Here is a 26,587-nt window from a genome sequence, read left to right on the forward strand (position 1 = left end):
CTCACAGAAAAGTATATACAAAGTAAAGCCAAAAATGCATAAAGTCAGAAACACTCCTAAAATTCCCCTACATCACCCTTAAATCACTATACTGTATATATACGTACATATACACTCTTACTCTTAAATCACTACTGTAATGTGATACAAGTGATTAATTTTTATCTCTTGTGCAAAATATATGACGTTTATATTCAAATTATTCACTGTCTTGCAAGGATCCCAGCAATGCAAATTCTCCTAACTTTAGACTGTGATATTATATAAGATAAAAATTTAAAGCGTACTACTGTACAGTTTCACCACCAAACAAACCTTGCTGGGAGGAGGGAAGGGGGAGGGGGAAGGAGGGAGGCAGGGGTTACAGTGACACATTTGACAGTTGGCATGGAGGTGTGAAGTATTTAATTGTCTATTCATATCCTTTAGATTGAGTTTTTGTTTTTTGCTTATAAAATTTCACAAAAGTGACCGGGAAGAATATAATTTACATTGCTGGAATTCTTATAAGACAGTAATTAATTTGAATGTAAACATGCCATAGTTTGCATTTGACAAAAATTTTAGTAATCATTTTGTACATTATTCTGATTACATGTGCAGTTCAGCTTTGCCCTTAGGACAGTGTGTGCATGTAAATGAGTTTCAATAAATGAATAAAGTTACATATATGGAGCCATTAATAATACACTAAAAGTCCAAAAATCAGGATGCCAGAAATCCGGACCGCCCGAGAATCCGGACTTTTCAAAAACGATTTTTTTTTTTAGCGGGCATTTGTGTGTATGTGCGCATGCGTGAGCGCCACAGCTGCACAGCGACAACAAGCGACCACGTGGTCGCCACTTTAAAATGAGCAATCAAACTGTGACAACATACCGTATATACTCGTCTATAACCCCCCTTGTTATCAGTCGACCCTGATTTTTTGACCAAGAAATCGTTAATTTATGATATTCCTCGTTTATAGTTCGACCCACGTTTTTGAGGGTAATGGAACAACAAAACCTTCAGTAAAAACGCTCTACGTCCTATAAACTGAGGCTAGCCGTGCAAGAAACACAAGTGCTGAAGGCAAATTGTTTACCATTTATTATTACGACACTTTACACTGAAACGCGGGTAGTTTCAACAAAAATATTGTATATTTCCATTCAAGTATTTATTCAAGTCAATTAGGAGGGAATATTATTGAAATACAACAGTTTTAAAACTAAACCATTCGCAAAGCGATTATGGTAACATCTTTTGAACGAAAGAAAGCGAAAGTCATTGTTTTCGTCACGATTTTATCCCACTTTCCACTGTAATACGTATGTAATTTCAGGAAAAATATTACATTTCCGTGAATGTATTATATCAAGCACAGTATGAATAGAATATCATTGTAATATATCAGAATTTTAACCGAAAACTATTAAAAAAACGAGTAACATCTCAAGAACATCGGAAGCTTAGGTGAAGTCTTTTGTTTTCGTCATGTATTTTATCCTATTTTACATTGAAATACGTCACGTTTCCACAAAACTACTATTTATTTCCGAGAATATATTCATTCAGGCGCAGTTTAGGTAAAATATACGTGTGATGTAATAGTTTTTTAACTGAAAACGATTCGAAAAACACGTACCCTCTAGCCCTGTTCAAAAAGAGGACTGGGAGAAGCTGTTTGGTGCTGCAGACGATGACAAGGAAAATGATTTTGATGGATTTTAATGAAAATATTCAGAAATATGGTATCGTAGTATTTATTCAAGTCAATTAGGATAGAATATTATTGTAATGAAACAGTTTTTGAACTGAAAACCATTCGAAAAGCGATTACGGTAACATCTTTTGAGCGAAAGAAAGCGAAAGTCATTGTTTTCGTCACGATTTTATCTCACTTTCCACTGCAATATGTACGTTCAGCAAAAATATTACATTTCCGTGAATGCATTATATCAAGCACAGTATGAATAGAATACCATTGTAATATAACAATATTTTGAGTCCTACTCTTTCCATTTACAGAGTACTGTACAAGCCCATAATAATGGCTCCTAAAATAGATAAACTTCGTTATGTGAAGAGAAAGAAGAACACGTTGAAATTGAGTGACAAACTTGAAATAATTAAGCAACTAGAACGTGGTGTGAGCAATACTGTTCTAATGGAAACATACGACATTGGAAAGTCTACAATTTATGATATATAAAAGGCAAAGAATAAAATTTAGAATTCACAGCTTTTTCATTAAAACTGCTCGTTTTGATAAATGAAGCATACTATATTTGCAAATGAATAAACTATCAAAATGTACCTGTTCATTTCTTCTTTACTCTTCGTTAAATTTGAATTTTAAAAGTACTGCCTGAGAATCCTGAAAATCCGAAAATCTGGACCGACCCAATCCCCAAGCAGTCCAGATTTTTGGACTTCTACTGTAGTTGAAAAACTTTATGTAGACAGAGCTTGGATGGCTAAATTTTAGAATGACCAATAATTTTAATACTGTATAAAAAATGCACAAATATTAAAGAGCATAATTTTTTTTATATTTACTCCATTGGAATCGAATGTAAACACAGAAGAGATTACTGAATTGGCTGAGTTCCTCCTCAGCTTATCAGCTGATGTTCAAAACAAAACGTGATTTTCTTAAGGATTTCGTTAATCAAATTTTTTTTTCGTTAACCGAATTGAAGATTCTTATGGAAGGTAATTTGTTAACCGAAATTTGGTTAACCGAGGCGTTCGTTAACCGAGGGACCACTGTATATACACGACTAATGAACTCAAAGTGTTTGTTATTGATGTTTATTTGATATTATGCCCTTGTTTCTTTATCTAGTTTATGTTCTATGTGTATTGAGTAAAACAAGTGTTAAAATATGACGTCCGTGACCACCGCGATGCCCGTATCCTCCCTATTTACATAATTTCTTATGGGAGAAATTGCTCATCTATTCGCAATTTCCATATTTGCAACGAGTTTTATGTCCGTAACCTTTGCGATAAGTGAAGCAGCCCTGTACTGCATCCCAACCATTTGGTCCGAACCGCCTTGCTGCACAAAACTATATGGCCCGTCATTATATTGAAGCCATACCACCTCCAGAAGTATCAAAGAGCACAAGGAAACATTGAGTTAAGGGTCAGCATCGCTGCAGGGTGTGTTCATCTAGTGTATGTCCAAACGACCTCAGATAAGGAAACTCACATGGATGTGTGCCGAATGCAAAGTGCCATTGTGCATTCCATGTTTCCCTGAGCTCCACTCGTAAACACACCTCTAATCCAAAAGAGAGTGGTGAATGTACTGTATATAGTGCATGTAGTGTAATAATAAGGAACCATGCTCGATAACTGCCAGACAGGTGGTGAGGTACAATGTTTCGCCGACTTCTCCAACTCTCACCAACAACCATAGGTGGTGAGTACAGTAATAATTATGTTACAGTGGTCCCTTGATTAACGAGCGCCTCGGTTAACGAGATTTCGGTTAACGAGTTACCTTCCATAAGATTTTTAACTTCGGTTAACGAGCAATCCCTCGATTAACGAGTTTCTTACGAGCCGACCTCAACATGTTTTCGCTTGCATTTGGCGGTCCACCAGCTGTAGTATTAGTCCGCCAGTACAGTAATCGGTTCTAGGGTTTAAATTCCTTACCATTTTAGTAAATATCAAGAAGTTTATACTATTCAATAATTTTAAAAGTTTAATATTAAATTTTTTAGTAATTTTAACAATTATTGAACATGCCATCCAGCCTGCCAACACACCATACAGGCATCAGTCTTTGTGTCTTATCAGTGGAGGTAACATCTTGCTTGAGACTCTCTTCAACTAAACGCTTTTTTCTGTGTTTGCAAGCAAATTATTGGTCATTTTGAAATTTATTTTACATATTGACAATATGTAATGCAGTGCAATGTTGATTTAAAGAACATAATCTTGAATTACACCAAGAGAACTAAAATTTTATGGTTGAAATGGCGCCATGGGGTGACTTCTCTTCCACCCCAATACCTTCTCTTCTCCCTTCTCCTCCACCCCCATTCTAATTCCCATCATCATCATCCAGGAGCCTTCTACATACACACCTCAAAGAAAGTGTACTTTTCTACCTTTTTTGTTGAATTTAGGCAATTTTCGGTGAGCTGGAACCAATTACCCCAAAACCCATTGAAACAATGGTTTCGGTTAACAAGTTTTTCGGTTAACGAGCAACCTTCTAGAACGGATTGTGCTCGTTAACCGAGGGACCACTGTATTTCCTATTGACTAGCATGTATATCTAACATTTCATAAGACTAGAAAATTCCTTTGTTTATTTTCATTTTTTAGCCTACTATTCAGTGACTGAAGGGAGACTTCCCAAGATTTGTTAGACCTTTAAGGGTTAAAGGATCTGCCATGATGAGTGGCTCTACATGTGAGGTCACGACCTCATACATCACTGGGTCACCACCACTGATTAGAGGGAGGGCAGTAGGAATGATGGGGAAGGTGTGTGAAGAAGCAAGTGACATCTCCTAGGGATGTAAAGGTGTGGTCAATCAGGTACAGATGGTTATCAACTTGTCATTATCACTGGCAACTTCTTACTGACAATATCTTTCACCCTGACTGGAGACACAAGGTTACAAAAGTTAAGGAACACTGTTCTTTAGTGTGAAACTTTTTATGAGTATTATTGCAGCTTACATTAACCATTTTATATTGAATCTGAAAAAAATCTTTTATGGAACTAAAATGCACACAGCTACTGACTGAGTACAGTAGAACGTCGATATAACACGAGATAGGTTCCAAGAGAGGTCGCTTTAAACCGAATTCGCACTAAATCGAAGTGTTGTTTCAATTGAATAATTTTGTTTGGGACTTGAGAGAAACACAAAATACTAAAAAGACTGAGAGTCTACCCAGATGCACCCCAGACCATCTCCTAGAATAAACAAAATCTTGTTTTTTGTAGTATTATGTTAAAACAAACACTCATAAAACACAGCTCAAATTAAGGGATGTGAAATGGTCTGTTTACTGGCTGGGAAGATGGGAAGATGGGGAGGGAGGGAGGTGAGGTGATATGTTTGACAGTTGATGCCAAGGTCTAGTGCCTATTTATTTATCTGTCCTTAAGAGCGACTTTAAGTTTTTCTCTTATAAAATGTCACTGAACTGACATGGGAGGATATAATTAACATTGCTGGAATTTGTATAAGATAGTGATTAATTTTAATATAAACATGCTATTGCTCGCATTAGACATACTGTACAAATTTTAGTTCTAATTTAAGAATTTTATTACAGAGAGCAAAAATTTTTATCTCTTGTGCAAAATATATGATGTTTATATTCAAATTATTCGCTGTCTTGCAAGGATTCCAGCAATACAAATTATATCTCCTAATTTTAGTCTGTGACATTATATAAGATAAAAACTTTAAGCCTAAAACACCAAACCGAGGCTGGGAAGATGGGGGGGAATGGAGGGAGGGGAGGGGAGTGACAGTGACATGTTTGACAGTTGGCGCTGAGGTCTAGTGAAGTATTTATTTGTTTATTTATGTCCTTTAGATTGCGTTTATGTTTTTTACTAATAAAATGTCACAGAAGTGACCGGGGAGAATATAATTTACATTGCTGAACTTCTTATAAGATAGTGATTAATTTTATTATAAACATGCTATAGTTTGCACTTGACAAAAATGTTAGTAATCATTTAGTACATTTATTTTGAGTACATGTACAGTACAGCTTTGCCCTTAGGACAGTGTAGCGTGCCCAGAGAAATATTAGGCGCAAAATTTTAAATATGATGCGCCAGATTGACTCGTGCAAAATAGGAAAGATTCGCTTTAAATTAAAACATTGTCCTTAATTGTGGGTGCCGCTTTAAATCAATAATCTTAAATAGAATTGCTTTAAATCGACGTTCTACTGTACTGGACATAAAGTGCTGTACAGTGGCCCTCGGTTAATGAGCGCCTCCGTTAATGAGATTTCGGTTAACGAGTTACCTTCCATAAGATTCTTAACTTCGGTTAACGAGCAATCCCTCGATTAACGAGTTTCTTACGAGCCGACCTCAACATGTTTTCGCTTGCATTTGGCGGTCCACCAGCTGTAGTATTAGTCCGCCAGTACAGTAATCGGTTTTAGGGCTTATATTCCTTACCATTTTAGTAAATATCAAGAAGTTTATACTATTCAATAATTTTAAAAGTTTAATATAAAATTTTTTAGTCATTTTAACAATTATTGAACATAATTGAAGTTAAGGAAACTAGTTTTATGCGCGCCATCCAGCCTGGCAACACACCAAACAGGCACCAGTCTCTGTCTTTTCAGTGGAGGTAACATCTTGCTTGAGACTCTCTTCAACTAAACGCATTTTTTCTGTGTTTGCAAGCAAATTATTGGTCATTTTGAAATTTATTTTACATATTGACAATATATAATGCAGTGCAATGTTGATTTAAAGAAAATAATCTTGAATTACACCAAGAAAACTAAAATTTTATGGGTGAAATGGCGCCATGGGGTGACTTCTCTTCCACCCCAATACCTTCTCTTCTCCCTTCTCCTCCACCCCCATTCTAATTCCCATCATCATCATCATCATCCAGGAGCCTTCTACATACACACCTCAAAGGAAGTGTACTTTTCTACCTTTTTTGTTGAATTTAGGCAATTTTCGGTGAGCTGGAACCAATTACCCAAAAACCCATTGAAACAATGGTTTCGGTTAACGAGCAACCTTCTAGAACGGATTGTGCTCGTTAACCTCGGGACCACTGTACTATACTGAGATCAATTAACACAGCTAAATATAATGTACATGTAGTGTTTTAGTTATCATGGCTCACAGGATTGTTAAGCGAAGCAGTAGCAAAATTCTGACTCAAGGTAGCTTGACTGTGGGAATACTGATGTGTTTAGTATCCCAGAGTTTGATTTGATGTCAGTGGAAAGAATAAGATGCTAAATGCCTGTATTAATTGTGTCATGAATTTGGTTGGGCCATGAATCATGACATGGCCTAAGGCTAGGTAGGCCCTGAAATTAGAAAGTGTTGCTTGGAAAAAGTGTGAGTAACATTTTCATGGTGGGCAAAGGGGCAACATGATGCATAATTAGCGAAAGAGAAGCTACAGCATATATTTACTCGTTTCATACAAAGGCTCATGGAATTATACTATAATATAATTGTTATTTTCTTGTAATAATGGGACAAAGTTTTAAGGAATGAGTAATAAAAGCTACTTACCATTCGTGAATAGACATGAGTGTGATAGAGAGCAAGACTGAGAGCTTCCTGTGCTCCAACAAGTTGACCTAATATAATGCGTGCTTCACCACTGATCAGGTATCCCCACAGTAATGTATGGTGAACCTGTAAGAAAAAAAAGAAGCATATTACTGCACAGTATATACAAGACCCTCGCCATTTGTGGTTTTACGGTTCGTGGTTCATTGAAAAAAATTAAATAAAACATTAAACCCTCGATAGCTCAGCATTAACTTGAAATTTCATATAATTCAGTATGGATGTGGTCTCGGAATGTATTTGTATAACTCGGGGAATGCAGAGATATATAAAATTATTTGGGAAAATCTCGGCATATCTGGCCACATGCATCACCAACCATACCTCTGTGTCACCTACCATGATACTTTATTCTTCACTTGCAGCACTGGTAAGTGTTACTTCTTTACATTTAGTAATTAATGTACATGTACACATATATGGGTAAAAAAATTCAACATGGATGAATCCGGGTTGTTTTGGAAGAAATTGCCATCCAAGACCTTTGTAGTCAAGTCTGCGAGCAAGTGTCGGGGCCGGAAGTTGCAGAAGGAGCGCATCACCGTCCTGTTCACCACTAATGCCTACGGCACTTGTAAGCTGAAGTTGTCTGTGATCCATAAAGCCCGCAAGCCGCATGCCTACAAAAATATGGACATGAACAAGTTAAAAGTCTATTGGCTAACCTCACGTAAGGCATGAGGTTAGCCAACTGTTTGACAACTGTTTCGGTACTGACGTGAAGAAATTCTGCGAGCAACATAATGTTCCATTCAACATTTTGTTGCTCCTTGACAACACACCAGGACACTCGCCCCTATTGCTGGATCGTCACCCCAATGTAAAAGTGGTCTTCCTTCCCCCTAACACTACGTCGTTAATCCAGCTCATGGATCAGGAGTTGATATGCAACGACAAGGCTGCTTTCTCAGCAAAGAAGTTTCGGCTCCTGAACGTCTTCACCAACACCAAGGATGAATTGCAGAACCTTCTGAATGGCACCGATGGCGAGAGAGAGGACGAGGATCCAGAACAAGATTTGGCAGACCATGAAGTGCGAGTTAAGCAGTTCTGGAAACTGTGTTACATCAAGAAAGCTGTTGATTTCTTGGAGGCATGGGGGCAGCTGTCTGTGGCAATGCTTCGTCATGCGTGGCGGCATGTGTTGGAGGGTATCCCAGGTGGGAGGCAGAGTCAAGCAGTGGCTGGTGAGGTTCAGTCTGTTGCTGTGGCATTGGACATAGCAAGAGAGGCTGCACTAAGTGTTAGAGCTGCAGGCTTCTCCGAAACCACCAATGACAACATCCTGGAGGTAATCAGGCAACCTGAGGTGACTGCAGAGGAGATGTTGGAAGATGATGACGTCAGTGAACAGCCAGGTGTTACAAGAACAGAAACTGACACATAGTGATGTGAAGGAGGTCATCGAGTTTGCTGAGAAAATCAAGCTCATCCTTGCCAAAGACCCAGTGAATCATCGCTATGAAGTCTCCAATAACCATCTGTTGAAATCTATGGAGCCGTATGTCCAGACGTATCACGACCACATCAATGCTAGCCGTCAACGAAATATTACTGAGTTCTTCACCCGCAACCCACCACAGCCACAGCCAGCCAAAGTCAGTGATAGTGAGGATATGGACTTTGAGGGGTTTGACAAGGAGGCCCTGCTAGCCTCTGTGGTGGATAGTGATACAGGTGATACAAGTGATACACCTGTGGGCCAGTAATCTGCCCTCTGCCTCGGAACCATCCCCCCATCCCTGTGTGCCCAGCCATCTCTTCTACTAACTTAAGTGTTAAAAAACCTAATATTATTGATATTTCTCTTATATATTAATTGTGTGTGCATACCATCATAAAATTAAGATGTTATTTTTACTACAACGTACGTATTGTGTCGGAAAAAGGGTAGTCTGGGGGTCGGCCCAGTCTCTATTTCAATTAATCCCATATGTTCTGTTATTTCGTTTACGCGTTTCGAGTTTTACGAGGACCACCATGGGTTTAATTGACCGCGTAAACCGAGACTACACTGTATATACAATATATGTATATACACACACACCTGTAGTCTACATAAAACAGCTGTAAAATAAATACGGAAGAACATTACCTGTGGTTTTTTTGCAGGTGCAAGATCCGTGGAGAGGTGGACATTGATGGTCTCCAAAGCTTCCTGTGCCTGTGCCTCTCCTTGGGGAGCATATTCCTTAAACATCACAGAGAATCAATATTATTTTATGATATGAGAGGAATAAAGACGTATGACTGTAGAGATCCTCATGTTCTAATCAGGAGTCATCTTTGATTTCCCACATAATAATGATCTCTTGCCAAAAAATCGTTGAAAAAAATATATATTTTTGTTCAATCTAGATGGCGAAGTCTAGCTTTATACCTAGGTATGTAAATGCCTAGCATTATCTCGCCAGGCCAACATACAGGCAATTAAAACATCTAATAATTACTTAAATATGTAATATTAGGAGGACACGTCGCTACCTGGCATTTAATTACAATTCTCAAAACCCCCTCCCGCACCCTCCATCACACGCATTGCTACCTTCATCTTCTTGCCTGGCGAATCAGCTGTAAAATTTTTTGCCTTTTATGTTCGACACCACAGCGGCGTCATGAGAGGCTGAGAGGGTGAATTTACCTTCAATATCATTCACAGGCCTTTTTAATAAGTAACCAAGCTAAGTTTTACTGTTATAGGAATCTAAAATTATAAAGAAGTAACATTAGCAATATAGCAAGGATGTAAAAATATGTTATTGTGACCCACATAGGTAAGTGAAAGCCAGTCTAGACATTCCTTCTCCCTAATTAAACATGTATTATATAGTAGACAGACAGTGAGATCCTCATGACCTATGAGGTCCAACAACAACCTGGGAGGAGTTTGACATGGTAAAAAACCTTATCTTTGATGTAACCAAGTCCTTGGAAAATTACATGACTAGTTAACTAACAACTTCCCCTATCTGACCCTACCAGGCACCCAATGAAATCACAAAATTACACAAGATTAGCCTTAGAACAAACCTTGTCACTAAAACACAAAAAGTCCTGAAGCTTATGGCAAAAAAGATAACATCTATCTTAGATTTAACTAAAATTTCTGAGGCTGAATCTAACTTCGTAATCCCATCACTGCCAAGCTAAGCACTAGAACTGTTTCTTAGAAAGTCTTAACTTCAGTGCAGGATATTATGCATCCAAAATGCTCCTGCACTAGGAATTCAGATCTCCTTGACACAAAGAGAGTCTTGTGGTCACTATATACTACCAAAAGTCCTCCCCCATGGACGATAAAACAAAAATTTATACAGAGATAAGGCAATGAAATAATCCAGAATCACCAGGTTCACTTCCCCTATGATAAGACAACCAGCTACAGAGTATAGAAGCACTTTAAGAAACTTGTTGCTGTCCTGCCTGAACCAGTACACATGGAGAAGATCCTGATTCCACAATAAGTATCTCTACAGCCTAATGCCATGCAGAACTTTGGTTATGATCTTTCATTCTTAGACTAGAATGCTGAAGGTATTCATATACTGTATGTCCACCAAAATCACTTTAAAATCTAATTCCAATCCCTAGAAAATACAGAGAACACTAACCTTCCAGTCAGAAGCCAAAGTCAAACTGGAGAATGGGAATGATCACATAGTATGTTAGCCACAACCAAATATGTTCCCTACCTCCAGGAGCCAAGTGTGAAACCTGAATGCCAAAATCCTCCATGCAAGTACATACAGTCGACCCTCGTTAATTCGGACCCCTTTAATCCGGATTTCGGATAATTCGGACAAAATCTGAACGAACTTTATTTTTTTTATTTTTTTTAGATTTGTAGGAATATTACCTACGCGGACCTTAAGCTAAAATGCTGGTCCACCCACTGCTGGGATAAAACACCAGCATCTTTTTGGTTAAATGTAACATCTCCACCACTAGTGTGGGGGGGGGGGGATGCAACTTTTAGCTTCAGACATGAGAAATATTTACCATTTACTGCCAGTAAACAATGGAAACGTAAAATATGTACCAATTAGTAATGAAAAGTTGTGCAGTTCCTTCAGCAAATGAAGCTCACCAACTTACAATAGGCTAAATTACCTTACAACGTGTTTTCAGTAGTCTATGTTGAAGTTTTTAGCACAGGCTAACTTATCACATCATATATGGTATCACAGTTCTCATTGATCTACAAAAAATACGGGTAATAAAAACCTTTTTGATATTTCACTTTTAATATAATAACCGGTAATCTACTTCAACCTCCTATTGTTTACAACGACGTATGACGCACCACCAGCTGTTGAGTATCAGCTAGACGGTACACGTGTTTTTCGAATCGTTTTCAGTTAAAAAACTGCTACATCACATGTATATTTTACCTTAACTGCGCCTGAATGAATATATTCTCGGAAATAAATGGTAGTTTTGCTGAAACGTGATGTATTTTAATGTAAAATAGGATAAAATACATGACGAAAACAAAAGATTTTACCTAACCTTCCGATGTTCAAGAGAAGTTACTCGGGTTTTTTTAATAGTTTTTGGTTAAAATACTGTTATATTACAATGGTATTCTATTCATACTGTGCTTGATATAATGCATTCACGGAAATGTAATATTTTGCTGAAATGACGTACGTATTACAGTGAAAAGTGGGATAAAATCGTGACGAAAACAATGACTTTCGCTTTCTTTCGTTCAAAAGATGTTACCGTAATCGCTTTTCGATTGGTTTTCAGTTAAAAAACTGTTGTATTACAATAATATTCTATCCTAATTGACTTGAATAAATACTACGATACCATATTTCTTAATATTTTCATTAAAATCCATCCAAAACATTTTCCTTGTCATCGTCTGCAGCACCAAACAGCTTCTCCCAGTCCTCTCCTTGAACAGGGCTAGAGGGTACGTGTTTTTCTAATCATTTTCAGTTAAAAACTGTTACATCATACATATATTTTACCTAAACTGCGCCTGAATGAATATATTCTCGGAAATAAATACAGTGGGGTATGGTATAACGAATCTAATTGGTTCTAGAACCTTGTTCGTTATAGCATTTGTTCGTTATAGGATTAATCCGTTCCAGGCCCCCAAATACAACCACTCAACACTGAAAAATATAATATAAAATTGTAAAAATTGTAAAAAAGTGCATAAATATGCATCTAAACCCTTGAAATAAAGAATATCATTAATATTTGTAATAAAAAAACAATAAATTAGAAAAAAAAAAAAAAAATTAAATAATGTTCGTTGTAGGAGTATCGTTCGTTATAGCATTCTCAATTTTATAGGTAAAACCGTTCGTTATAGAAATATTCGTAGTAGGATCCGTTCGTTATAACATACTCCACTGTAGTAGTTTTGCTGAAACGTGATGTATTTCAATGTAAAATAGGATAAAATACATGACGAAAACAAAAGACTTTACCTAAGCTTCCGATGTTCTTGAGATGTTATTCGTTTTTTTACTAGTTTTCGGTTAAAATACTGTTATATTACAATGATATTCTATTCATACTGTGCTTGATATAATACATTCACGGAAATGTAATATTTTTGCTGAAATTACGTACGTATTACAGTGGAAAGTGGGATAAAATCGTGACGAAAACAATGACTTTGAAATATAATGTAATATTAACCCCTAAATCGGTTAATTCGGACAATCGGCTAAAACGGACACCCTTCCCCCCTATTAGTCCGAATTAACGAGGGTCGACTGTGTATATATATATATATATATATATATATATATATATATATATATATATATATATATATATATATATATATATATATATATATATATACACACACACAGTGATATCCCCATTAGCCGCAACAATTAGTGCAGAGCACTTCCGAGAATGAGAGATTTCAGGGTAACGAGACAACTCTCAAAGCCGGAAAAAAATCCCTCATCCCCGGAATTTTCCGGGTAACGGAAAAATGTTCTCGGTAGTTCCAGAAATTGCCCATTACATCATCTCTCGAACCCAGAAAAATATCCCTCTTCCCTGGAATTTCCTGGGTAACGGAAAATTTTTCTCAGAAATTCCAGAAAATGCACCTGGTTTTCATCTCTCAAACCAGGAAAAAAACTCCCCCATCCCCGGAATTTTCTGGGTATTGGAAAAATTTTCTTGGAATTTTCCGGAAAATGTGCCCCTAGTAAAATCGTTCCCACAGCCGGAATTTTTCCCAAAATTACGGCTTTGAGAACCAATTTCCGAGAAAATTTCAACTCCGGTTATCGGAGAGTTCCCAGTTTGAGGGATTCCAGCTAATGGATATATATATATATGCTGATAACCACAAGGAAAGAAGAAAACACAAAGTTCCCAAGAACTTTCGTGTAATTCACATCTTCAGGGGTGAGTACAGACTAAGGAGAAGTACAAAACAAGGTGCATACCGTATATCACGGCCTATAAGGCGGCGGGGTGCATAAGACGCCCCCCCCAAATTTCCATTTAAAAAGTAGCTTTTGAGCTCTATTTGCTGTATAAGACCAGTACCCCAAATGTGACACTTACCCACTGACTCAGTAGTCCTTTACCAACCATCCTTGATTTTTTAAAATAAGGCCAATTCACTTCAAGTAATGTCATCAAATTATACTCGCTGGTGTAGTGTAAACACTAGTGACGTCACTGAAGCGTGGTGGGAGTGTTCCCTCGTCTGGGTGGTGTGACTATTTATACAACATGTAGTTCAACAGCAACCACCGTATTCTAATTGTGATGTTTCATTAGGATTTGAGTGAAAAAGGTTACCAGTATGTACTTACTACATACATTTATTACACAAATATATATATATATATATATATATATATATATATATATATATATATATATATATATATATATATATATATATATATATATATATATATATATATATATATATATATATATATATATATACTGAATATACTATGTACAAAAAATGAATGTTCAATGAATTATTTATGGTGCATTAGGGTACTAGCCACTTCTGATGGGCTATAAATAGCCTTCTTTATCTCCCCTCCATCTCACCCTGAGCCAGACGGAAGGGTCTTGGTAAATAACATGTTTGCTTATTTTCCATTTACTTTAAATAGATTTACCGAATTATTTGTTTTATTTATTTATTTATAATATACTGTAATATATTAAACACACTGTAATTATTTTCTTTAATTTATAAACTGTTTTGCGACAAAGGAATGTTCTCCAGTAGTGTTTCATTAGGATTTGAGTGAAAAAATATTACGTACTTACACAATTGTTCCTCTTACTTTGACAACACAACATACATACAGTATATTATTTCTCAGTTTTGATCTTTTTTTTTTAATTTTTGTATTTATTTATAGTTAGTTACTTAAAATAAGGCCAATTCACTTCAAGTAATGGCATCAAATATTACCAGCTGGTGTAGTGTAAACACTAGTGACGTCACTTGAGCGTCTGTAATTAACCGTCGATAGTTTCAAGAATTAATGCACTTTTCCTTTCTTGTCTCCTCACTGGCAAATGGGGGGGGCGTGGGGAGGGGTGTGTGATGATAGCTGTGTTTATTACAGGGGTATAAATCTCTTTTACGGTATGTTAGACAGGTTTATAATACATTTTTATTATTTTAATATACCGGTAATCTTAATTTGAATCCAGCTTGCCAAACGTAAGTTTCAGTATAAAATAATTAGTGGTAAGACCTTGTGAGTGGCTTACGATGTTTTCATCACCACTCTTGACACACTAAACCACAATATTTAAGAGGTAAGAATTTTAAACTTGGTGGTTTAGACGACCCCCTAACTTTGGGCAGATTTTTTTAATGTTCAAATTTCGTCTTATAGGCCGTGATATACGGTATTTGTATAACGCGATCGCTTGTTTGCTATAACGCGATTTTTGCTTACTATTTCTCCAATTTTGTGGTATTAACTGTGAATATGGTAAAGAAGAATATCTCCAAAAAGCATTCTGATGATAGAATTCCCGGTGATTATCGTAAAAGAAAGGATATAACACTTGAAGAGAAGCTTGATGTTATCAACCTCAAAATCACCCTTCTCCCCCATCAAGTTACATTCATATTTTTTCAAGGTAAAGTGTTAAATTTACTGTATGATTTCATTATTAGATATGAATGTAACATTTATTTAGACTGTGCTATCCTTTGTGTTAGGCTAACTACTAAATTTTTTCGATTTCGAGTAATCTGCACCTAACCCTATTTTCTCCATAAGCCCTGTTATTTCTATTACGCGATTTTCTATAACACGATATTTTACAAGAACACAATTATCGCGTTATAGCAGAACTACCTGTATCAAAAAGTATCTGTCCACATTCTGTGTGAAACATCATGAACCACGGATGATAGATATTGAGACAGGCACTTACTTTGGTATATAGTTTAACATAATTAATGCAATGTGTATTTACTTTGACGTCATTAATAAAAGGTTCGGTTACCAAATGTAGCAAGATCAGTATGCCACAGAGCCACGCATACAACCCTCCAGAGACACCATGAGATGCATGAAGCATTTCAGAAGTCATCGGACCCATCTTGTCAGATACTTTTTTGAGATACTGTACATGGATTTCTCCAAAGTTTTTGACAAAGTCCCACATGCACGACTAGCCTCAAAGATCAGCGCACATGACATCACAGGCAAGATTTTGACGTGGATTATCAACTTGCTCAAAGAAGGCAACAAAGAGAGGTAATAAATGGAGTACATTCTGAATGGAAAAAAGGTTGTTTGTGATCTACATAAACAACATAAATGAAAATATATTAAGCCACATTGTCAAGTTTGTGGATGACATGAAGATATTTGGGAAGGTAGCAAGTCAAGACGATGTCGTAACAATGCAGAAAGACCTGGATAAGTTGTTCAAATGGTCTCGAGATGGGCAAATGATCTTTAACATTACGAAATTGCAAGACCTTACATGTAGGATACAACAATTATAAGCACAACTATTCTATTAACAACAATTTCCTGGATGCTGTCAATAAGAAGAAAGATCTTGGCATTGTGAGAGATCATTCACTGAAGGCAGCACAAGTGGGGGCAGAAGTGAGGAAAGCAAATCAAGATTTGGGAATTACAGTATTAAGCATAACCTTGAATACAAAGATAGGAAAATGCTCCTTCAACTTTACAAATCTCAAGTATGTCCCAGTCTGGATTACTGCATGCAAGCATGGAAGCCCTACCCCCAGATAAAGATCTAACATTCCTAGAAAAGGTACAGCACAGAATGCCTAAGATAATTCCAGAACAATGTCATCTTGATTATCCAAGTCGACTGAGGGTCTTAGAACTAACAACCCTTCAGATAAGGCACAATAGGGCAGATCCCATTGAAACATTCAAAATCTTGAAAGGGATGGAAAACGTGAACCCGGGAAATTTCTTTGTACGTAATGTCATGCACCCTCAACACAAGAGGACATAACTACAAGCTCGCTAAGTTATCATGCAGAGCGAATGTAAGAAAATACTGTACATTTTCACAGAGAGGTTGGTAAACCTAGGGAACAGGCTACCAGCCCAAGCTGTGGAATCAAGAACAATACTGTACTAGGTTTCAAAATAGCCCTTAACAAAATTATCAAGAACAATGGAGGGATCCTACAAAAGCCACTGGCCTCCTTCCCTTGGCATGGCCACCTCTAGTGTGTGGCCATTAGGTAAATAAGGTAAGGAAACAACTGTGAGCAGGTAACACATACTGATAAGTACCATTTGCCAGGGCCTGCAGTAGGTCTACACAGCTGTCATCTGTAATATTTGACAGCAAAATTACAGTATCACTATTAATATTGTTTTAATTATTTTTAAGTAAAGTACTAGTTGGCAAAGTGTATCATTGTCAATTTCTAATACAGTACTGTACAGTGGAGTCACGGTAATTCATAAAATACAATTTCACATCCTTAAATTCATGGGTATCTCTATTTGTATCTCTTTTTTAAATTTTGTAGTCAAATACATTACAGTGAACCCTCGAAGATCCGGACTAAAAGGGGGGACCACCTGTCTGAAAAAGCCGATTGTCCGAATCTTCCGGCGAATATACTAAATATATAAAAATGATAAATAAAGATATAAAAAACATCAAAAATACAGTACAGTACATATCATCCTGACCACTGGGGTTAGTTTTACAGACTTTTTCCTGTGAAAAAGCTATACTTTTGAGCAACATATTACTGTACTCACTTTGTACTCAAATGTACTACACTAAAGGACTAAAATTTTTATCTCTTGTGCAAATTATGTGATGTTTATACTCAAATTATTCACTATCTTACAAAGATTCCAGCAATGCAAGTTATATTCTGCTAAGTTAAGTCAGTGACATTTTATAACATGAAAACTTTAAGCCTAAAACTACCTTCATCCTGTTTTGGGAATGCCCAGAAACCCCCCAAAATTTTTCCGAATCTCCCGAAATCCAGATTTATTGGGTCTGAATCTTCGAGGGTTCAATGTATTCATAATTTATGGCCGAGCACCAGCTGCCCCATTGTTTATTTACATAAGCCATAAAAGTTGTGGAAATATATCAGTGCTCTAATCTGACTTAGAAATAAAGAAAATGCTATACAGTACAGTATGATATAAACCAATAAAATAAGAAAATGAAGAGTGAGAAGTGAATTCTGAGTGAAATTCTGAGTGGAAGAGGTAGGAGGTAGGGTGAGTGGCTGGAGTGGAAAATTCCTCTTCCGCTTCCCCTCTGCTCTTGGAGCATTATGCCACCCCGTGACCTCTTTATTGCGACAGTATGCAATTTCACCATAATTCCCATATTATTGTGGATCATTTGGTGCCAGGTTAATAAAACAATATCGTAAAATAATCAATTTTCACGAAAAAGTAAAATCCTACACTTAATCTCAGATGAGGTATTATGTGCTTTATTTACATAAGCAAACAGTTGATCAGCCAGCAAGCCCCAGAGCCTGCCTGTCTCCATGTTGGTGTACAGTATTGGTGTTTCTCAGAGGATAATTGTGAGAAGGGAAGGAGTTGTTTATGTAATATAGAACTACTTTTTGTACAATATCTTTGTAACTGATCCACACTCTATGATCTTTGATAAGAATGAGAGATTGGAGACCCAACAATAATATGACATATTTTCAGTATCAAGATCAGGTTTCTTAAACAGAGGATGCAGTAAAGCCTGTTTCTCAAATCGAACAAAATTGCCCTGTGCAAACATTTATTTGTGATTTTATAAATAAAGTCTGCAGCATGTTCATAAGTCAACTGAGATTGATATTAAATTATAAAAATGTGCAGTTACATACAAAACATTAATTTAACTGAAATTGCTCATTCTCACCTTCAGGTACAAATATGTTTGTGCTAAAAATACTTTGCACCGACAATATCTCCAGTGTTGGTCACCGTGAACAATTCTGGCGAGGGCCTGAGCACGAATGAATTCTCTCACAGCACCATCAGCCTCCTTTGCAGCTAACAGTTTCCTTCCTCGGTAAAGTGCCAATTTAAGTTTTTGCTGAGGTGGAAGAAGGTATTCTTCAACCAGCCATTGTGAATCTAATGAGAAGAAACGTAGGAAGACAAAAAGCTAAATATACACCATGCACAGAAGATCTTTAAACACTTCATTCACCATACACCTCCAGTTACTTCATCAGATAATTAAATAAATCCTTGACACATTGAGTAAATATTGAACCAACTGGTTGGTTATCTTAATAATTAAGCCAGGTAGTTTGCAGTAATTATATCAGAATAATTGTGAGTCCTAAATTGTTTTACTGTACAAGGTGGACCAACATGAGGAAGAGGTGTAGCTCAGTTCTTCACTGACACCATCTCTGCGACACAACTACAAACAAATGTATCAGACGGCTTGAAGTGTCTAAGCGCACAAATTATATCAATAGACTTTCTGTGTAGTCTTTATTATGACCAACTTTCTGATCAACAGTGATTTTTTTTTTACGGGGATTAGCCCACCCGGGCACAGGTCACTGACCCACACCGAGGCCTGGGAGGTGAAAATATTATAATAATACAGTAATAATAATAATAATAATAATACAGGCAGTTCCCGACTTTCGACGGGGTTAGGGACCCAAATCCAGGTCGTATGTCGAATTGGTCATAAGTCGAAAATGCAAAAAATAATACAGTACATAGAAAATCTAAAATGAAATACAGTACAGTAAAAGTAATCAATAATGAAGAATGAATACAGTGTTACTGTGCATATACCAACTACCTACTTTGCTTTTTCCTCAGTTTCTATCAATCCTTCAGGTGCTAGTGGGAACAGGTATACCCAGCAAGCTATTAAGAGACCGCATATGACAGTTTGCTGGTTCTTGTTTAGGGAGGGAGATGGGAGGGGATGCCCACAGGCCTAGCACACTTACAGATAATCATTATCTGTTAGTGTGGTATTTACAAAGGTGGGCAGTTGCGCCGCATATTTTTCCAGAGAGTTGCGGAACTGGTTGCGGCACAACTTTTACAAACATTTTCAAGCGCAAGCGCAAAATTTTTCGGCAAAAATTGAAAATTGGAATACAGTCAACCCTCGTTAATTCGGACCCGTTTAATCCGGATTTCAGATAATTCGGACAAAATCTGAACAAATTTTTTTTTTTTTTTTAGATTTGTAGGAATATTACCTATGCGGACCTTAAGCTAAAATGCTGGTCCACCCACTGCTGGGATAAAACACCAGCGTCTTTTTGGTTAAATGTAACATCTCCACCACTGGTGTGGGGCGGGGATGCAACTTTTAGCTTCAGACATGAAAAATATTTACCATTTACTGCCAGTAAACAATGGAAACATAAAATATGTACCAATTAGTAATGAAAAGTTGTGCAGTTCCTTCAGCAAATGAAGCACACCAACTTACAATAGGCTAAATTACCTAACAACGTGTTTTCAGTAGTCTATGTTGAAGTTCTTAGCACAGGCTAACTTATCTTATCATATACGGTATCACAGTTCTCATTGATCTACACAAAATACCGGTAATAAAAACCTTTTCGATATTTCACACTTAATATAATACCCGGTAACCTACTTCAACCTCCTATTGTTTACAACGACGCATGACACACCACCAGCTGTTGAGTATCAGCTAGGCGGTACACGTGTTTTTCGAATTGTTTTCAGCTAAAAACTGTTACATCACACGTATATTTTACCTAAACTGCGCCTGAATGAATATATTCTGGGAAATAAATAGTAGTTTGCTGAAACGTGATGTATTTTAATGTAAAATAGGATAAAATACATGACGAAAACAAAAGACTTTACCTAACCTTCCGATGTTCAAGAGAAGTTACTCGTTTTTTTACTAGTTTTCGGTTAAAATACTGTTATATTACATTGATATTCTATTCATACTGTGCTTGATATAATGCATTCACGGAACTGTGATATTTTTGCTGAAATTACGTACATATTACAGTGGAAAGTGGGATAAAATCGTGACGAAAACAATGACTTTGAAATATAATGCAATATTAACCCCTAAATCGGTTAATTTGGACAATCGGCTAAAACGGACACCCTTCCCCCCCTATTAGTCGAATTAACGAGGGTCGACTGTATGACCGTATAAACAAATGGACATCCCTGGAGCCGCACATTACGAAAATTTCTGTTTCTGACGGAATGATTCAGCATACACATGATACAGGTTGGGCAGCATATTTCTGAACTGTAAACCAGATGAGACTGCCCCCCCCCCTTCATCGCTTCCTCACTCCCCTTCCCTCACTGTAGTTGCCAGATTTCATCTTTCACATAAACTCTAGAAACTAGAGTTAATGTGAAAGATGAAATCTGGCAACTACAGCAAGGGAAGGGGAGGGAGGAATGATTCATATCATAACCAGTCAGGCAGTCAGTAGCACTGCAGTTAAGGCGTCAGTTTCTTGTTGTTTTGTTTCCTGTTATTACTAGTATTATGGATCATTTTGTGACGAGGAGGAAGGAGTCTGTGGCCGGCAGCAGTGATCCTGCCGCTACTGACCAGGACATGGACACGAAGTTGAAGTGACTGAGACTGTTGACAGCCAGTCCACTGAGACTGAGGCCAGTGGCAGTGAGGCATTTTTTTTAATTTTGTAATAAAATATTGATAATATTAACTTTTTTGTATCAATTATATTTTGTTTTACTTGTAAACAGGCAATTTTTTTTATTTTAGAATTTGTTTATTTATTTTATTTTAAAGTTGCGTGTTGCGGTTGCGCTTGAGGCAAAACTTTTTTTAAATGGTTGTGGTTGCGGCGCTACTATTTCAGCAGGGTTGCGGTGCAAAAAAAAAATTGCGCGTGCCCACCTTTGGGTATTTACTTTATAATTATCATACTTAAATTATTCTTAAATACATAACCCAAAAATGCACATAATGTGTAAACTTACCACTGGTAGAGCCTTTTGAACTTTTTGGTAATTCATCAGTGAGGTGGGTGTCTTTTGGGGAATCTTGTGGCAAATCTGAACCACTCACAAGACTGGTACGTTTACTAGAGTCACTGCTGCTTCCACGTCCTTCCTCCTGATCTTTCTGCTGACAATTATTCTCAAACTCATTTCCATTATCAGATTCTTCACCATCAGTGCTATCTTGATTTTCACTTTTATTACCATTACCATCTCCAGCGTTCCTTTCTACAACAATATCACAGTTATCTATTAAATTTCCATCTTCATCTTCTTGTCTCGTTTTCTTCTTCACATTGTCAGGGACCTTCACATCTTGTTTAGTATTTATTTTTGGAAGGATAGCATTATTTTCTTTATTTCTGTTATCAGGTACATTTATAGGAAACTCAGGGAAGCCTTTGCTGAGAGAGAGTGAGAGAAAGACATTGTATTAGTATGAATAGTAGCTACAGTCATCATTATCTAAATATAATGTACAAAAACAGTTCAATTACCAGTATTAAATAAGCTTGAACAGTATTACATATCTTTCAATTAAAAAGTCTTACTGTATTAACAATTCACACTTTTAAATAATTTTACAATTCTGTATATTATTTAGGCCTAAAAATTCCTCACATCTCTGCACAACTTGCCTGTGTTACATGACAGTCACAAGAGTTTTCTCTCAAGCCTTTCCCCACTATAACGCAGGGTGGCCAGTATCAAGAGCATTTAATGTACAGTTTACAGCCAAGTTCCACCCAATTACCTGATGGCAGCTCTCCATGCTGCACAGTCTCTTACAGACTTTCTTGTCAGGTTCTTAACTACAGTATTAATGTAATTTTTTACACCCACTCTCCCCCTGTCACTCTTGGACTGGCCCTGGGACTCCTCCCCTCCACATTTAGGCTCATGCATCTCGATCCAATTGTAGAACTTCACCAATACAATACAGTATAGTATACACTCGCTTACTGTGGATTTCCCATCAGCGGAATCCGGGTATCCACAGTTTTTACTCTGTTTACCATTTCACCAACCACGGCATTGAATTTCGAGTATCCACGGATTAGTGTGGCGTCTTTATCCCTCTGCGGTCTAATGTATTCCTCCATAAATGTGAGGGATTTTGATAAAAATTAGGAAGTTCAAAAGACTCCTGATGAACCTCTATTGGAAGTTGACTATTCTCACATCTTGTCTTGCCCTGGTCTTAATCCACATGGTGGTGGTTTTCACTCCACTTAACATTGTGTCATTTCTAAGTGACTGATACAGTACTACATTTGTTAATGTCCCTTCGTCCCTTCTATAGCAAGCTTCCAGATATCCATCAGATTTAGCCCTGATGCTTCACCTATCAGCAGTACAATACAAATTGTCTTTCAAAAAAATCTCTTGACACCATGGTCTCCACTCATTAATACAGATGTACTTAACCAAGTAATAATACTTTTCCCTACACTGGCATCCTTTACTATTCCTGACATCTTTGATTACAATGCATGCTAACTTTCAGTACTGTGCAAGTATAGTATTACACTTCAGAACACAGGTAATAAAATACTAAATACAGTGCAGTATTACAATAGGTTAACTACTTACAACAGATTCTGATTTGTACAAAAGGTTGTTTTACAAAGGTATTTTAAGTAACAATCTTCAAACATAACAAACACGGCCCTATCATAGATGCACATGACAAACCATAGAAACTCTTCACAACAAGGGAACTTAATTCACATGGCCAGTATAGTTACAATGGAGATGTCAGGGAGTTGGTCAGGCTGCTCAGTGCCTGGGATGAGATGCATGAATTGCATGCTCACTAACAAATGTAGTATCAGTCACATAGAAATGACACAATGTGAATTGCAGTGAAGACCACCACTAGACAAGATGAGATGCGTGGATGGTGTGTACACCAGAATAGTTAACATGCAAACTCACTTATTCGTCCAACCTTCCTTGACCCTAATGCATCTTGGCTTCTATTTCATGAGGGTGGCCTTGCCCTTGTCAATAAATCTTGTTCTACATAATAGAACTTTGGTATCAATGTGTCTATTGCAGATGTTGATCCTGGTGCTTGGGGATTTCTTGTCCAGTAGTGTCCTTCATTCACACCTCAAAGGAGGACCCACCTCTCCTTTAAAAGTAACGAGCTCTCAAGTTCAGGTAGGTGGAAATGCACTCTCTACTCACCAGATGTTGACCACCAGTAAGAAACTGGGTTGGACTCTTAGATCAAGTTGATCTCCTCCTAGAGGAGATCAAACAGTGATTGTTTGAATCAGATATGATTCCCATTTCTACATTTCCTGTGGATTCCATCTTGTGTTGGTTTAGCAAACAAACTTACTACTGACTCCTTCACTAAGGTTATCTGTGGTCCTGCTGTCCCTAATGCTGAGCCTAAACCATCCCTCATGTGCAATGAAAGATTAGAATTGTTTTAAATCTAATTTGCTGTTTGGTGGGAAACCAGGTCTGTTTGATGCCCCATTATAATTGATAATTTATCCTTCACTGTTCAACATCGTTATAGGAGGAAACTGGAGCACCTGGAAAAAATCAATTATATTTGGTAGGTCACTGGATAACATCCTTCTCACATGTAACCTAGGGATTAAAACTAGGACACAGTAATGAGAGGCAAGTATGCGAATACAGTACAGTACCATCGCCCCTTAATAAGGATAAAGAAAGGCAAGGTAGTCTAACCATCTGATCAGCTTCTTCCCTTTCTATAGAAGTAGAGTACAGTATCATTAAAATGGACTTATGGTTTACAGACATTATCATGTCTCTCATAACTTTAGGCTGTGATACAGATCTATTTGGTAAGTCTCTGAGATGGAGGCTGTCCTGCACTTTCTTCTTGCAAACTGTGTAACAGTCCCACATTTAATATTCTACAATCAGGGACCTCTTGTCACAGGGAGTCACTGGTCCCACTATGTCACCTCTTGTTTAAACACAATGACTTAAATGTAATTCTTGTACACCAATACACAAATGGTGGGTGCTAGTTGAAATCATCTAGTTCTTCCTTAACTTATTCACTGCTGCAGGCTTAATCTAACTGCACCTTGTGTGGTACATTTAAAGACCAAAAAAGTTAATCTTTATTACATTTCTTTTTGCCATGTTGGAGAGTATATTTTCCCGATTCAATAAACATCAATGCTGTACCAACCCTGTATTACACCTCCTAGGATGCTTTCTGGGTCATGAGTACAGTACTGAATCATCTCATTGCCAGATGTACAACCAACTCAATCTCCTTATGCAATAAATATGTGCACTTCATTGCTTTTCTTCTAAGATATGAGTCAAGCTGTCATGGACACAGTTGCACTGATAATATACAAGTATATTAACACCCACACACTCACATTATGCTCCACCGACTATAAAACATGAGTGAAATAAGCTAGTTACCCCTAGAGAGAGTTTTGTTTTCTGTAGTGAAAGGTACCTTCCATTTTCTATATATTCCTGTAATCTCTCCCTGTATCGTACCGGGCATATTTAAAATTATGATGTAACATGTATGAGTAGCTATAAGTGATGTAAACCTACCAGTAGCTGAAGCATTCCAGATTCAGTATGTATACAGTATGTTGAAAGCTTCAACTATATTTAAATGTACAGGGAGTCCCCAACTTACGAACGCCCGCCGATACAAACAAGGTCAAACTTGAAATTTTCAGTAGTTGACAACCCTTTATCTGAAATTCCGAAAACCGAAAAGCTCTGAAAACCGAAAGTTTTTTTTTTTGCGGGGCATTTTTTTTTTTTTTAACAGGGATTAGCCCACCCGGGCATAGATCACTGATCCACATCAGGGCCTGGGGGCGAAAATGTAATAGTAGTAGTAATAATAATTAAAAATAATACCGTATATCTCGGCTTATAAGACGGAATTTGAACATTAAAAAAATCTGCCCAAAGTTAGGGGGTCGTCTTAATCACCAAGTATAAAATTCTTACCTCTTAAATATTGCGTGTCAAGAGTGGTGATGGAAACATGGTAAACCACTCACAAAGTCCTACCAGGGAAAGTGACCTTGACTGTGACCGCCTGTAGCTATTTTTAGCCGTCCTTGTGTTCGGAGGTGGTCAGTAATGCATATCTGTATATTTACTGATCATAATACTTATCTCCTATAAATAATTAATTTAAAATTAATTTTTTTACAAAGAATATTCAGTAAATGACTGCGTTAATTCTTGAAACTACCGACAGTGGTAAATTTAGGATATAAATGATGAACAGAAGTCACTTCATGGAGTCATGGATTCGGAGTTTGGTCCTTAATGATCACCTACCAGTTATAATGCTAGCCTCCCTTTTTCGCGAAACAAGTATATAAATTAAAGAAAATACTTGCAGTGTGTTTAATGTATTACAGTATATTATAAATAAATAAATAAACAAATAAATCGGCAAATCTATTTTAAGTAAATGGAAATATTTTACTCACACCAACATTAGTTCCAATTAAATAACTGCCGCTTAAGTGAGTCACTAGTGTACACCAGCCGGTATAATTTGATGCCAATACTTGAAGTGAATTGGCATTATTTTAAATAACCAACAATAAATAAATGGAAAAAAGATCAAAGGTGAGAAACATTATATTGTATGTATGTTGTGTTGTCAAAGGAAGAGAAACAATTGAAACTCTGCAATTGTGTGTAAATGAGACAGAAAGATAAATCAGCAACCTAAGACTTGGTCACAATTTTCGTGATGCCATATGGAAGTAGGGTCTACCATTAGACA

At 37.0% G+C, this 26,587-nt stretch overlaps 1 protein-coding gene across 3 annotated transcripts in view; it reads right to left on the minus strand.

Moving 5' to 3' along the window:
• The window catches only part of LOC121863742 (tetratricopeptide repeat protein 23-like), a 92,063-nt gene that overhangs the window by 44,566 nt on the left and 20,910 nt on the right, over window positions 1-26,587 (minus strand). For all 3 annotated transcript variants that reach the window (XM_042362508.1, XM_042362506.1, XM_042362507.1), the window contains 4 exons: window positions 21,787-22,211; window positions 18,707-18,924; window positions 9,414-9,509; window positions 7,259-7,384 (listed from right to left, as the gene is read on the minus strand). In XM_042362508.1, coding sequence (XP_042218442.1) covers window positions 7,259-7,384; window positions 9,414-9,509; window positions 18,707-18,924; window positions 21,787-22,211 — 865 coding nt within the window. The remainder of the gene's footprint in view (window positions 1-7,258; window positions 7,385-9,413; window positions 9,510-18,706; window positions 18,925-21,786; window positions 22,212-26,587) is intronic.

Source organism: Homarus americanus, unplaced genomic scaffold, assembly GCF_018991925.1.
Source record: "Homarus americanus isolate GMGI-L3 unplaced genomic scaffold, GMGI_Hamer_2.0 scaffold48354, whole genome shotgun sequence".
Classification (NCBI taxonomy): Eukaryota; Metazoa; Arthropoda; class Malacostraca; order Decapoda; family Nephropidae; genus Homarus; species Homarus americanus.